The 15,995-nt window shown below is 42.2% G+C and overlaps 1 protein-coding gene across 2 annotated transcripts in view; it reads right to left on the bottom strand.

Annotated features, from left to right (window-relative positions):
* Positions 1-12,859, bottom strand: part of EDC3 (enhancer of mRNA decapping 3) — a 52,515-nt gene extending 39,656 nt beyond the window's left edge. For both annotated transcript variants that reach the window (XM_018558936.1, XM_018558937.1), the window contains exons 1-4: positions 12,817-12,859; positions 9,678-9,684; positions 5,600-5,785; positions 113-399 (exon numbers count right to left, since the gene is read on the bottom strand). In XM_018558936.1, the coding sequence (XP_018414438.1) occupies positions 113-399; positions 5,600-5,763 (451 nt within the window). In that variant the 5' untranslated portion in view covers positions 5,764-5,785; positions 9,678-9,684; positions 12,817-12,859. The remainder of the gene's footprint in view (positions 1-112; positions 400-5,599; positions 5,786-9,677; positions 9,685-12,816) is intronic.
* Positions 12,860-15,995: the final 3,136 nt, after the last annotated feature.

Here is a 15,995-nt window from a genome sequence, read left to right as displayed (position 1 = left end):
ATTGTTATATACACAAACTACAAAGCATATATATTTGGTTGGTACCGATAAAAGAACAAAACATACTTGGTGTGAAAATGACAAAACATGGTCCCATGACTGACATACTTACAAGAGTTGTGTCTTCGACGAAAGTTCTTAGGCTGATTCTGACCTTCAGTTTGCCTGTCGACAAAAGTTTTTGAGCATGGCTGAGGGGATGTTCCAGCAGGATCATTAGCTATACCGTCTGTTTTCTGGGGGATGTTCTGTGCGCTGCTTGCCTCTGGTCTTTGTTTCCCTGTACCATTATGATTGCTGGCAGGCAATATTTTTGTGTGTTCAAGAGGCTGATTATGTATCGGTCTCCGACTGCCCTCAGGGATCTCCAAAATCTTTAAGCCTGCGATGTCCCCTGCCCTAAAAGAAAATACATTCCCTTGTTACTAGAAAAAATTCAGTAAATGGAGGATCAGTATATTTTATTGTTATCTATGGACCTAATTGCGTTCACAAAGTCATTCACAGGATAGGAACTAGAGGTGCACCGAAATGGAATTTTGGGACCAAAAATAATAAAATTTGTCAGGTCGAAAAATTGATATTTCCCTTTTGAAACAGAAATAGAGATTCAGGATACAAGTCCTCAATCAAGGAGTCCTCAATCTCTTTTTCTGCAACCGCTGTTATGAAACAACAGAAAGCCTCTAAACTGAGTGCTCCTGTCCATTCATAAACTGTGAATATAATATAAGATACTATGTCCACAATCATGAATGAACAGCAAATGATGTAGAGCACCTCCTATTCATTCATAATTTGCGACGCAGTAAGCGTTCTATGTCAATTATTTACAAACATAACAAATTTGAGATGGCAAAAGACCACAATGAAGACATCCATATTTGTTAAAAAATCTATTTTTATTCAATTATTATAATACAAAACTTTTTCCTACCATAAAAACAGTGAAAAACCAACTGGGGAACATGAGACGATGGATGTCTGCTTACAAGTACTGACCAGCACTTAAAGGAGAACTATGGGGTTAGGGCTTTTCCCCATAGTTATCCTAAGGGTAACGGGAGGACACAAACTAGCGTCATCCCATCACCCTAAGCTCAGTATACCGCTCTGTAGCTCACGGTATACTGAGAAGCCGCAGCTGAAACGGATCCCGACAATTATGTCTGGATCCACCCAGCTGAGTGACAGCTGGCTCTGCCTATCTAGAGGCAGAGCCAGCTGTCCCCGCCCCCTCCCCCGTCCGTTCCGCAAGTCAGCGCTGGAGGATCGGACAGGGGAGGGGGTGACAGGATCGAGAAGTGAGCGAGCGCTGGTATGTGTTCGCTCACTTCCCGATCTACTGAGCCGACCTGTGACAGTGTCATTGTCACAGGTCGGCTAGAACTATGAGGATGAGTGAAAAGCACTCACCTCATAGTTCTCCTTTAATGTTGAGGCAGAGACTGGAGTGCATCAAGTGTATATCTTCAAACAGCAGAACTCGAAGTAAAGTTTAAACTTCAACCAAAAAACTTAGACCGTGTAAACATAAATCAAACAAATACATATATCCATAATAACATTACATAGTTACATAGTATTTGAGGTTGAATAAAGACACAGGTCCATCACGTTCAACCTTTATGTGTCTGTATGTGATTGTGCATGTGTGTGTGTACACAAGTCTCTGTGTGGTCTAGTTTTTTAAGAGTACCTGTACCCCTGTATGTTACAGTCTCTTTTAGGAAGGTATCTAAATGCTTTTTGAATGATTCAAAACTCTCAGCTGATACCACTGCTCGCGGCAGCGAGTTCCAGATTTGAACCGCTCTAACTGAAAAAAAGCCCCTACGCCTACATTGATAATAGTCCACATAAATCGGTGATTTCAATTGTGTGTTTCCGCAGAATGATCAAATTTCCCACAGATGAGATTAGAGAACATGGGTAGTCAATATTATCACACAGCGATATCCAATTTATACGGTAAAGGATAAGGAGGAAGAGTATATCGCTGTTTCCCGTGCTTGGAGCATTGCAAAGCTGTTTCCGTGCATACTGCTTGCAAGTGCATTCAGTTAAAGTACCGCAGCGCTGAATACTGAAAAATGGCCTGGATGGGAAGGGGGTTTAACACCGCGGATGTCAACTGGTTAATAAGACCACTTTTTTGAATAAAGCCCCTCTTTTTTGTTTCCTCTGAAATCCTGCGGGAGGACATCAAGTATAAAGAGGAGATTAACAGCAAAAAAAAGTTAAAAAATTTGTGATATGGTGATTGGACCCTGCGAGATGTGCCCTTTAGTAACGCACGGGACCCTGGGCTTAGTAACGCACGGGACCCTGGGCTTAGTAACGCACGGGACCCTGGGCTTAGTAACGCACGGGACCCTGGGCTTAGTAACGCACGGGACCCTGGGCTTAGTAACGCACGGGACCCTGGGCTTAGTAACGCACGGGACCCTGGGCTTAGTAACGCACGGGACTCTGGGCTCACACATTCCAGCGCCAAAAAACTGGGCGGGATTACATTGAAGTGTGTGACCACATCACCGGTCACACATTCCAACCTAGTCCCAATCTTTGATAAAACAGCAGCCCTGTCTAATCATTGAATCAGATAAATAGATTATAATAGTCAACATTACAGTGCAATGTTCCCCATTATAATCCACTTTTCTGATTAAATGAAATAACAGCACACAGTGTGCAGTTAAACCCGTACCCCCACTCCCCCCCACCCCTGGCTCCTCATTCGGACTCACCTGCCAAGCCTCACAGCCAGACTGTGTGCACTGCAGGGGGTGGTACATGTGACACATACGTCTTCTCTCCCGCCGCCTGTTACTAGGGACCCGGCCGGGAGAGGAGGTGAGTCACAGTAACCGCCCCACTGCTTAGAAGCCGGTTGGCAGGACGGGATCCCTGCACTGCCGCATATTCCACCGGGGGAGGGTTCCCAGGATCGTACTTCACTGGGCCCACCCACAGCCTCAGGCCCCGGCGGTAGCTCCGCCCCTGGACAGTGAGCCGCAGCAGAGGGGATGAAAGAGCCAAATCCGGCTCCGGAGGCGCGAGTTGCTGACCCCTGCCATAGATGAACAGAGGAGAGGAATTCGTTGGGAGTAAGCCGCTCATGATCTACATCCAACTACGGAAGCAAGATCTAGCAGATATCTGGTGAGTGCAACATAGAGCATATTTAGGATAATTGTGCAAGAAAGATCAGAAGAGTACAGAATATGAATTGAATATTGCTGTGTGATAATATTGACTACCCCTTTCGCTGTTCCCTAATCTCATCTGTGGGAAATTTGATCATTCTGCGGAAACACACAATTGAAATCACAGATTTATTTGGACTATTATCAATGTTATTGTGGATATAACAAAAGGATTTGTTTGATTTAGGTTTACACGGTCTGCGTTTTTTGGTTGAAGTTTAAAATATTCAGTATTTATGTAAGAATACGAAACTCAGAACAGTTGGATACATTTGTTAATATATTTTTTCACGTAAGTATAATCTGGAGCCTAGCGCAACACAGTAGTCATTTAGTTTTTTAGGTGTTTACACCGAGGTTTTGTTGCAGCTGGTAACGTTCACTCACATAAATCCTAGCGCAGCCTTCACTGATATCAACTAGCAAATTTTCTTACTTTCCTGAAGAAGCTGCAATGTGAAACGCGTCGAAGGTTGGAGTGCTACATCAATTATCAACAATAATCACCCTGTTGAAAATCTTACAAAAGAGAAGCAACTAAATATTGTATCCCTATGGGTGAAAAATCTATATGAAATTTATGTATTTCACTGTTTTTATGGTAGGAAAGAGAGCTTTATGATCTTAAATAAACGATTTACAAATATGGATGTCTTGATTGTGGTCTTTTGCCATCTCAAAAAGCCCCATTAAAAAGGTCAGATGACATTTTGTCTTGGGACACCTATATCCACTGTTCTGCTCTATTTACAAACACACAGCGATCAGCTGACCACTGGAATGCTTGTAAGATGCTCTTCATCCTGACTCGCTGTCTCAGGCTGAGCGTGCGGTGTGGGAGGAGAGTTCAGGCTCCTGTGGCACCACTGAAAGCCGACTCCTCCCCCGCACCGCTCCTCAACCTGCTTTGCTTGTCACAGAAGGCCGAGCGGGGCAGTGTGGGGTCAGATGGGACACAGAGGAGCGCCCAGTAGGGAGGAGAGAAACTAGAGATGCACCGCATTTTCTGCCCAAAAAATGGTGCTTTCTGCATTTTGCCCAAAGTACCATTTTCGGCGGCCAAAATTTTGGTGCAGCCATAATAGGAACACTAATATATTTCTGGAGTGTGAAAGAAAACATTATGATTACCGAGGTGTTTCAATTGTTATTCTGTTAACCTTCCAATATGCACTACCTGGGAAATACAAACAGCATATGGTGGAAAAATTGGATTATTCTTCGAAGATCACAAGGATCTATTGTTTCATGTGATCTTCTATTGTTCCCACAAACAAAACAAAATGTTTTCTGACAAACTGCAACACTTGTTTATTTGGTGTGGCAGTTGATAGGGTTTCAAATGAATGCTCTGTTTCTTCCTATTTGGGATTCCTCTCACTTATTCTTTCTTTACTTCGAGTTAAATTTTGGGGTTTAATAAGGAGTTGCGCTAATATTGCGCAACATAAAAATTTTCAACTACCACCATTTTATTCTATAGGGTCTTGGCATTCAGAAAATATATAATGTTGGGGGGTTTTATGTCATTTTCAGGCCTAAAATGTGGAATATAACATGGGTGCAAAAAATGAAAAAAGGGCCTCAGTCATGAAGGGGTTAAAAGATATACACTTGATGCACCCCTCCAATGCATCACTTGTTTTGCTTCTGACAAACATGAAAAACTGAAGCGAGAGACCAGTGTTTTAAGGAGGGCAACTGACTGAACCGCCTCTTCCAGAACTTCAGACTTGACATTTCAGATACCTATCAGCAGAGATTCAGGAGGTCAAATACCAACTTTTGGTCCTGTGACGGGCATTGAAGGGGAGAAGAATTAGGTAATTGCACTGAAAAAATACACTGCAGCTCTCTCTATCATTTAGAGCGTACATAGGGGTTGTATTTCAAGAAATGTTTCAAAGAGATTGCAGAACTGCTTTAACCACTTGCCGTCCGCCCGTAGTAAAAAAACGTACGGACGGCACTGCAGCATTGGCGGGTTGCCGTCTCCAGACGACATTTTTTTTCTGCTCGCTCGCGCGCGCCCCCTGGTGGGCACGCACGGGCAGAAAAGACCCGACCATTGCACACACCCGTTACCGGGTGTTTCACATATAGGCGATTAGCGGCTCCATAGCCCGCCGATCGTCTATATGTGCTCGTTCGCGTACGCCACCGCCGCCTCACCTTGAATCCCGGGACCCCTCACCTTGAATCCCGGGATCCGCTGCCCCGGTGGAAGGGGGTTTAACACCGCGGATGTCAACTGGTTAAGTATTACAGAAATAAAGAACAAAGTTGTCCAAGTTAGATTGAAAACATTGCTCCTTACCTTCTGAAAATGGATTGTATGTAGGATCTGACTTATTAACCTGATAATCACAAAGAAAAAAAACTTAGCTCACCTGAATGTAACTTCTGGAACAAGGCACTTCACCCCATTGTGGAAGGGCTGTGTAAGTGATATAGTCTGATTGATCTGGTCAACAGCAGACACCCGGCCCTGATATACACCCAATGTGTCTCCACAATTAATGGACACAACGCTTCCCAGCCAGTCTGCGGCCATGATGGAATCAGCGATTGTCTGACTACACCTGAAAAAATATATAGGTTAGTATTAAACAATAGAAATGCTCTAATCATATAGTAAATATAAAAGATGAGACATTGTTTTGTGAATAAGATTTGTTGGATATCCCCCTAAAAAATATAAATATTTGGATCATAGCGATAGATTTAAAAAAAAACTGTATTCTTCAATTAGTATCACATGTCTTCAATCTTGTAATGATTATTATACTAATACAGGATTTATATATAGCGCCAAAAGTTTGCGCAGCGCTTTACAAAACTGAGGGAGACCATACAATTAACAATGCAAGTTCAATACAGGAGGTAGGAGGGCCCTGCTTGTGAGAACCTGCAATCTGTTTGGGATGATTTAGTGGAAGAACTGAAAGTACTGTTATATCGAGGTGGAATAGGCCTCCCCGAAGAGATGAATTTTTTAAGGATCCTCTAAAGGTGGACAGAGGAGGAGGTAGGTGGACTGATTGGGGTAGGGAGTTCCAGAGGATGGGAGACACCTTTTAATAATCCTCGAGGCGAGCATGCGAGGAGGTGACAAGAGAGCTGGAGAGCAGGAGGCCTTGGGAAGAGCAGAGGGGGCGGTTTGGGTGATATTTTGAGATGAGGTCAGTGATGTAGGTTGCGGCAGAGTTGTAGATGGCTTTGTAGGTTATTGTTAGTATTTTGAATTTTATACGTTGGGGAAGTGGGAGCCAGTGGAGCGATTGGCAGAGGGGGGTGGCGGACACTGATCAGTTGGTAAGGTGGATGAGTCTGGCAGAAGTGTTCATGATGGACTGAAGGGGGATAGCCTGTAATCAGTCAGCCTACATAAATGGAGAAAACTAGAAACTCTCTGTGGTTTGGTATCATCGTGTGCACCACACTGAAGATGCATCAAAAAAAGCAAAGGAGAGAGTTGTCTGAGGCAATCGAAAAGAAAAGTATAGACCAGCATGTCAAAAGGTAAAGGTAAATAACATATGCAAACAGCTTTATGTTCCTGTGACTACAGCTGCAAATATTATTAAGAAATGTAAAGTCCATAGGAGTGTAGCCAACCTCCCTGGACTGATGCAAGTGGAAAACTAACCCCCAGATTGAACAAAAGGATAATAAAGGTGTTAATAATAAATGGTGGACACACAGCTAAAAAAAACTTCCAAAGAGATAAAAACAGAACTCAAGTCCAAGGTGCATCAGTGTCTGATCTGTACCATTTTCATTAGTTTATTATATGATTATTTATAATATTCAATAAAAATTAAAAGCAAAGTCCGATTTTATTAAAAATGGAAGAAACAAATTACTTTTGATCGCAAGAAATTATTTCGGAGAGTTTTTCTTTTTTCATGGAAGGGTATTAACAAATGTTACCCAATTCTATATCTGATAAATGGTCACAGTTATTCCTGAATGTGCTCTTAACAAATGTATGTAGTCAATGAGCAGTCAAAAAGGCAAACACAGGGTTCTAACCCTATACCCAAATCAAAAAAAAGTTTTGCTAGTTAAAAGGTCACACTATCAGACCCCATTCACACTGAGCGACATGGAGAATCGCAATTTCGTGCTGCTACATTGGGCTGTAACCAATCAACAGCGGTCTTGATGTGACATCATTCTTTCCTTCCATATTGCTGTGCAAAAGTGACCCTTCTGTAGCGCGATGTCGCGCAATATCGCCGGTAATGCGCGACACCATTGAGTCTATGGGGCCAAACCGCTCGACATCTGCCGAAAAATAGGTCATGTTCGAGCTAGAAGCTTGAGCGACATTGACATGTGAACAGTTAAATTGAAATACATTGGACAAGCTACATTGACCTCCCTGGCGGTCTGATTTTTTCCTTTGTTTCTATTTTTTTACTTTTAAATTTCCCGCCGGTTCCCCCCTGTGACGCGGACGCTCGCAAGGGACGGAAGACGGCATTGGCCGGAGGACACAGCGGGGATCGTAGACATGTAAGTAACGCGCTGTGTAATCCCGAGTGTGGCTCGGGGTTACCACTTTTGGTACTGAAAATTAACCCCGAGCCACACTTGGGATTACCGCCAGAAAGGTTAAGCGACATTGCGCGGAAATATGCGCAATTTTGGCACGGAAATCGTGCGATAAACCACTCAGTGTGAACGGGGTCTAACAAGCCATGTACGTTTCACATTCATTTAATTTGCCGTAGTATCTAAATTTAACATATCGAGTAGTAGTATCCAATAGTGCCCCAAAGGTAGGATACTAGTCTTCCCATCCAAACCAAAGATTGGGGCACCATTCCTCCTGCCAACACCAAAGATTGGGGCAATATTCCTCCTGCTGACACCAAAGATTGGGGGATTATTCCTCCCGTTGACACCAACAATGGGGCACTATTCCTCCTATCGTCATCTCTAAGCCTGATGAAGGGACCCTGTGAGGCCCTCAAAGTGTTTGTCTGAGTGGCAACATATGCTAAATAAATTGATGCTTGCTGATTTCAACGTTACTTTGGTGTGCTGGTGACATCCTTATCAAGTTTTGCTTTTTTGGGATATCCAGTAAGAAGCGCAGCATGACATTTCTTTATTTAACTATTCCTCCCACCGACGGTGCACCATTCCTCCCGCCGACACACCAACGACGGTGCATCATTCCTCCCACCGACGGGGCATCGTTCCTCCCACCGACGGGGCATCGTTCCTCCCACCGACACCAACGACGGGGCATCAATCCTCCCACCGACACCAACGACGGGGCACTATTCCTCCTCCCAGACACTAGGACATTGTTTTACTTCCACTTACCACCAAATCTAGGGCATTGTTTACTCCTCCTGGCCACAGTCCAGTCCCTCAATAGTTTGAAACAGTGAACTTGCAGTTTAGAAATCTTAGGGATCTGTGGTTTAGTACATTTTTAGGGGCCTACTAAAAGGAATGACAGAATGGAATGCCCATAGACTTTGACAGGGGAAGAGAATGCCCATAGACTATAAGGAAGCCAAACGGAATGCCCATAGAGTACAATGGGAAGCAAAGTATCAGATAATTTGTAGGCAAATCTGAAAAAGATATCAACTTATCCTTTACCACAGATCTTCCCCGTGTATAGTAACATCTTTTACAATTGAAATAACTGGATTTTTCCTGTTTTCTATGGAATGACAAGGGTGAATGACACCAAGAATGCCCATAGAGTATAATGGGAAGAAAGATGGGCCTTGGAGTCGAGAACCATATGACACATCAAATAAATCTTTAGCAGGCATACTCTCCAAACACAGTAGCATTGATCTAAATTGAGATTAGGTGGGATTATCATGATTTTCTATGGAATGATAAGTGTGAATGACACCAAGAATGCCCATAGACTATAATGAAGCCAAACGGAATGCCCATAGAGTATAATGGGAAGTAAAGTATCAGATAATTTGTAGGCAAATCTGAAAAAGATATCAACTTATCCTTTACCACAGATCTTCCCCGTGTATAGTAACATCTTTTACAATTGAAATAACTTTGGATTTTTCCTGTTTTCTATGGAATGGCAGGTGAATAGCACAATGGAATGCCCATAGAATATAATGGGAAGAAAGATGGGCCTTGGAGTCGAGAACCATATGACACATCAAATAAATCTTTAGCAGACATACTCTCCAAGCACAATAGCATTGTTCTACATTGAGATTGGGTGGGATTATCATTATTTTCTAGAGTGAATGACACTATGAAATGCCCATAGTCTATAATGGTATCATAGATTTACCATGTAGGCATAATTACTTGACATTTAAAATAACTTTTGAGCAGATGTGCTGTTCAACACAGTAGCATGTTTTAGAAATCAGATGAACAGGGATTATCATTGTTTTCTTTTGGAAAGGCAAGCCTGGTGACATGATGGAATGCCCATAGAGGTATAAAGGGAAATACAAAATTAGCTCATTTCCAGGCAAATGTGTGTGGCGTAGAAAATTAACCTTTTATTTACAGATGTTCCCCAAGTGCAGTATCAAGTGCTAAGATTGAAATTGTCTGACAGCGTTGTTTTCTTCTAGGGAATAACATGAGTTAATACGGAAGTATTTGGGAGAGAAGGAAAGGGTCCTTTGGGAGGAGCAGCAGCAGGACCCTTTGTTCTGAGCACTGGTGACATAGGTAATACGTTGGGAGCTTTGACACTATTTGCAGCAGGCAAGATGCATGATACCATTGGCGACATTTGCAACATAAAACCATGCAGTCGGTGGGGGTGAATGACCCAGGGCAGGTATTCTGCCCACACGTCGACCATCTGCTGCTGTCCCTATCTAGAAGAGATGAAACGTAGGTAGAAAGTGGCTTCTCGATGACAGCGGTTTTCATGTTCATTTGTAGAAATGCTTTGTGTTTTTTAATATGCAAATCTTTGTTGAGTTTTTTTGTCTCCAGCCTTTTGCAGTTGCACTGCTTATGTTCTGCTACATTTAATGCAATCCATTTTCGAACGTGTTGACTAACAACATTATGATACTGATGTCCAGAAATAATCGAATAAACGTTCAATACAGTGTAGACACCACAGTCAAAATTATTGTTTTGTTGGACCGCATCTTCACAAAGGTATACTCTCCATTCCTCTTTGGAGAAAGATACATTTGCTAACTGGTAACATGAAGCAGCAATAGATAAAGCAATGTCAGCATGTTCCTCTGTTCTTTCTTTTTCTTTTCATGAATCCAAAAATATTATTTCCTTGGTACTAAAAATTACAACAGAAAGGCACCAGTGCTGTCCAGGACCATAGGCATCCGTGTTGAAAGGAAGCAAGAGAATGTCTTTATTTAGAGCAACATTTTCCCCCCAAAAATTGTAAAAAATGTCTACCGTGCCTCTTACCATACTCTGGAATATGAAAGTGGGACACATCAAAACCTTTTCGGTGAGCGTCCTCTGACAAATCAAATTGCTTATGGCTTCTTCTATCGCCTCATCACAAAGCCATTCTCCAGGATCCAATGTCTGCAAAAACTTTTTTTTCCACTCTGCCTAACAGGCTGTTATCCAGATCTGTAGCTGGCACATCCCATGGAGACAATTCATTGTGTGCAACCGTTTCATTTCCTCGAGTCGTTTCTTTTTGTGGTGTAGAATGTTTGGGCTGGTTTTCAAAGCTTATGTCAGAAATACCCATCTCCTGTTTTACTTTTGATTGAGATAATTGTTCTCCCAAATTTTTCTCTTGTAAATGTCCTTTCTCAGGTGAAAAGTAAAGAAATTAATCTGCTGCTGGCTCCACATCATAATCTCCTTTCCTTGGTTTCTTCCTTCCTGATTTCTTTGGTCGGCCTCGTTGTTTTCTCTTGCAAATCATAGACAATGAGTATGTTTGCTTGTCCACTGCCTCCTTCCATCCAACTGACGTTTGAGCTGCTATATGATAAGATAACACAGCCCTGTGCTAGGACAAGAACAAACAGCTGGTTCTGGAAGAAGTTTGACTGCATGTATTCTTTTGCCATAAATGCTGCGTACAACAAATGTTGAGGACTGTGGACAGAGTGTAATACCACCAGATTCTATGCAGTATTTTGCCAGAGACCTTTGACTCATTCGGTAATGTTTCCCCTTTTCCACTCCTTTGACTGGCTCTGGATCTGAATTTTTGATTTCATCGATTATGGTCTCTAGTGGGTAAAAGGCAGGAAATTTTACATCTGCCACTCTTTTTCTCAAATGCGAAAATTGTTTTTTCACTTCACAGCACATCTGCTTAAAAGTTATTTTAAATGTCAAGTAATTATGCCTACATGGTAAATCTATTATACCATTATAGACTATGGGCATTTCATAGTGTCATTCTTGGAGAGTATGTCTGCTAAAGATTTATTTGATGTGTCATATGGTTCTCGACTCCAAGGTCCATCTTTCTTCCCATTATATTTTATGGGCATTCCATTGTGCTATTCACCTGCCATTCCATAGAAAACAGGAAAAATCCGAAGTTATTTCAATTGTAAAAGATGTTACTATACACGGGGAAGATCTGTGGTAAAGGATAAGTTGATATCTTTTTCATATTTGCCTACAAATTATCTGATACTATGCTTCCCATTATACTCTATGGGCATTCTTGGGTGTCATGCACACTTGTCATGCCATAGAAAATAATAATAATCCCACCTAATCTCAGTTTAGATCAATGCTACTGTGCTTGGACAGTATGCCTGCTAAAGATTTATTTGATGTGTCATATGGTTCTCGACTCCAAGGCACATCTTTCTTCCCATTATACTCTATGGGCATTCTTGGTGTCATTCACCCTTGTAATTCTAAAGAAAACAGGAAAAATCCAAAGTTATTTCAATTGTAAAAGATGTCACTATACACGGGGAAGATCTGTGGTAAAGGATACGTTGATATCTTTTTCAGATTTGCCTACAAAATATCTGATACTTTGCTTCCTATTATACTCTATTCCGTTTGGCTTCATTATAGTCTATGGGCATTCTCTTCCCCTGTCAAAGTCTATGGGCATTCCATTCCGTCATTCCTTTTAGTAGGCCCCCATTTTTATTATTTTCATTTGGAAAGTAAAAACAAACAAAAATCCTCACAACAGACAGCAATGTAAAGGTTTTTGTTTTGTTTTTTCTAATAAAGCGGGGAACATTTTTATCATTCTCTCCGTCCCCTCACTTCTAGTCATGTCACTAGGAGACACAGTATAAAACAAGCCTCATGGTCACTCTACCCTTTCCCCAATCTAAGAAGAAAAAAAAAAGGTTCTGGCTGGAATTTTGCTACAAGTACTATCAGATGCTTTGTCTTTGATTGTATTGATAAGAGTGGACATCATATTAGTGCACTCCCTCGTGGTACATATACACAAGTGAAAACGGGGCAATAAGGACACCAGAAGAGAGCACAGAAGATACACTGCCCCCCTTCCCCCGTACATGAAAACCTGTATTAAAGACGCCCTGCACACAGATATCAGTGTCCCCGCGCTGTACTAACACAGATATGCCGCGCATTACGACATTGATATCCAACTACCTGTCTGTATTGATCACAACAGCAGCAAGACACCCACCTCAAAACACACAGAAGTAACCAACTACGACTTCCGCTCGCAGACGCCTAAAAATGACGTCACTACCGGTTGGAAGTACCGTAGGGTGCTGCTATGGAGACAGGTGTGCGCTTACAATCCCTTACGTACGTGCCTGTCCCGTAAGCGTGCTTACAGCGAGTTCTACACACAGCGCATGTGCAACAGGACCCCGTGCGCGCTCCTGAATTACATATAACGGGTTAACTTTTAGCCGCAGCAAGTTTTGTTTAATGTGTCCAGGCCACAATAAATGTGTAACCTAAAAAACACTAAAATATAATATAGTTCATCTTAACAATCATTAGATGTGGGTACATCAGGTTTCATCAGTTTCAGTAGGTTTTATTTCAGTGGGTGATCCTACCAGAATTATACTTCCTGTCCTTGGGTGACAACTCTCACTCCTCCACTGTATCTCAGAAGGGAGCATTGGTTGTCACCCAGACTTGACAAATTCATGTACTTGTCGAAAGTACATTTCATTTTCAGCTCCCTGGCCACACATCAGCATTAGTTGCTATGACGCGTAAGGTTGGTTGTTACGCTGCTGTGCAACCAACAGCATCCTAGCAACCAAGGATGCTGGGAATCTGAAACTGTGCAGCCCACAACATCATCACAACCAATGACACTGGGCTGCCAGCAGCATTAGTTGCTATGATGCTGTTGGCTGCACAGGATTGGTTGTTATGGTGCTGTGTAGGGCTGCAACAACTAATGGATAATCGACCCTAGGAGTCTAATAGACCCCTAATGTCACCTTAAATAGAACCTGTCATCTCCAATGTGCTCCCCATGTTATAGCAATAAAGTTAACAAAAAATATATATATACATATATATAAAAAATAAAAATTGTGTATATATATTTATATATAATATTTTATGTATAATTGTATTTTTGGTCCAATTCTGGTGTTATTTTAAATAAAAGTTTGGCTACTTTATTATATTGGCTTGGAGTTTTTCAATTCAGATTATTTTAAATCCATGAAACTAACTAAAATGTCTAATATAATGCATACAATTATTTAAAATACTTATAAAATGTGAAAAGTAATTTTCAGTTTCAGCCTGACAAATTCTGCTCCGGGAGGTGCGTTGCAGCACTATTCATTTCAATGGCACCCCCTACGCCTCCTGCCCATAGTGCAATCACCTGCATTGGAACGCGCGGTACCGCAATGCCCTGCGTTCTAGAGCGGTGCAATTGCATAGAATTGTGCATGCAGTTTTATTCTGAAGTAAACTTTATGTGTGTAACACTGCATTTGTGTATTTTATTTTAAATAAAAGGTGGTATTTAATTTTTTTTCATCCAATTTTTGAAAAAATTATTGGCCAACTAATCGATTGTGAAAATAACCGTTAGTTGCAGCCCTAGGGCTGTGTGGCCAACAGCATCTTAGCAACCAAGAATTCTGTACAGTGGATAGCTTAATAGCAACCAAGGATACTTTGTAGTCAACAACATCATAGCAACCAATGACGCTGGGCCACCAGCAGAATTAGTTGCTATGACAGTGTCGACTGCATAAGGTTGGTGGTTATTGTGCTGTTTGGCCGACAGTGTCCTAGCAACCAAAGATGCTATACAGTCGACAGCATCATAGCAACCAAGGATACTGTGCAGTCAACAGTATCAGAGCAACCATTGATGATGAGCCACCAGCAACATTAGTTGCTATGACACTGTCAGCTGCACAGGTTGTTTTGGTGCTGTGTGACCGACAGCGTCCTAGCAACCAAGGATGCTCTGCAGTCAACAACATCATAGCAAGCAAGGATACTGTGCAGCCGACAGCATAATAGAAACCACTGAGTCTGGGCCACAAGCAGCATTAGTTGCTAAGACGCTGTCAGCTGCGTCTGTTGTGGGCCGACAGCAACACAGCAACCAATGATGCTGTTGGTCAACAGTGTCCCAGCAACCAGTAGTGTGGGGGTTGGGGGCGGGCAGCATGGTCCTACTTACTCCAAAATGACATTGGTCCCAGGGGCGTCCTGAGGCTAGGTGACACCCGGAGCGGTAACCGACTGTCACCCCGCCGAGACGTCACCACACATAATGACTAAGTCATTTTGGTGTCACCCCTACAATGGGGGCACACGGGTGCGGGCCGCACCCCCCTTGTGACGCCACTGATTGGTCCTAATTATTTGTTAATTAATTTGTCACGGCCATAGCGACAGTAATGTGTCACAAATAGGAACTTTGTGAATGTGTCGAACAATTAACTATGGAACTATTGCAAACCTTTTATGAATTCTGCGCAAGGGTTCTACAGGCATCCATAATGTCAGATTTGTGTCACAAAGCCTTTATTGAACCGGTCACTGTTTGTCTTTGTTAGAACAGTTTAGCTCACAGCAGATGACGAGGACATGGCCTTTCTGGCCAAATCTGCATGGATTTTCTGTATTTTCTGAAAATTATCCTTCCCTGAAAAAAAAAGAAAACTAATGCAGCCACCATATCTAAGGACTGTTACGCTGCAATATATTACATTCTTGTTCTTGGGCTTTGTTATCCCTTGAACTCTTCCTCCACAGAGGCTACATTTAAAAAAAACAGTTTAATTGCCAGCCAGCCATGGTGGTAAATGTTTGCAATGCAGCTGTTTTTGGTCGTTAAGTTGAATCTGTCACTTTGCCCATTTAGGACAATGAGACAGATAACACGGTTTATTGTTTATCTTAGTAAAACCACAGCAAATATGGACTGATTCATACACCTTCCACCCAGTGTATACAGCAGCTGGGCGAATGCTATTCGCATTGCACTACTACCACTAGATGGCACTGAGGAGCATCGGAATTTACAGATCACATTTTCTGCATGATTAACCCTTTTACTGCTACCACTGTAAATCTGACAGGATGACAACAAAAGAATATACAAAAACCCACAGACAAAATTTGGCAACGTTCTCGTCCAATCAGAGAATGCCTGGAATGTATTCCGAAAAATGCTAGGCATTTACTAGATGGCTTCTGTGCTGAGTGGAAGTCACTCAGAACAGCGGCTGTTCCAGGACTTGGAAGATTGCTCAAAGACAATGTAGTAGCTGCGGCTTCTATAGTGTTTTACAGGATCCCTGTGTCCCTGCCAGGGATCATTTATGTATACTTACATTGTGGCAAGCTAGACCATTG

The sequence above is a fragment of the Nanorana parkeri genome, unplaced genomic scaffold (genome assembly GCF_000935625.1).
Source record: "Nanorana parkeri isolate BGI_ZX_2015 unplaced genomic scaffold, ASM93562v1 scaffold369, whole genome shotgun sequence".
NCBI lineage: Eukaryota > Metazoa > Chordata > Amphibia > Anura > Dicroglossidae > Nanorana > Nanorana parkeri.
Note: the sequence above shows the minus strand (reverse complement) of the source record. Positions and strands in the feature narration are given on the sequence as shown.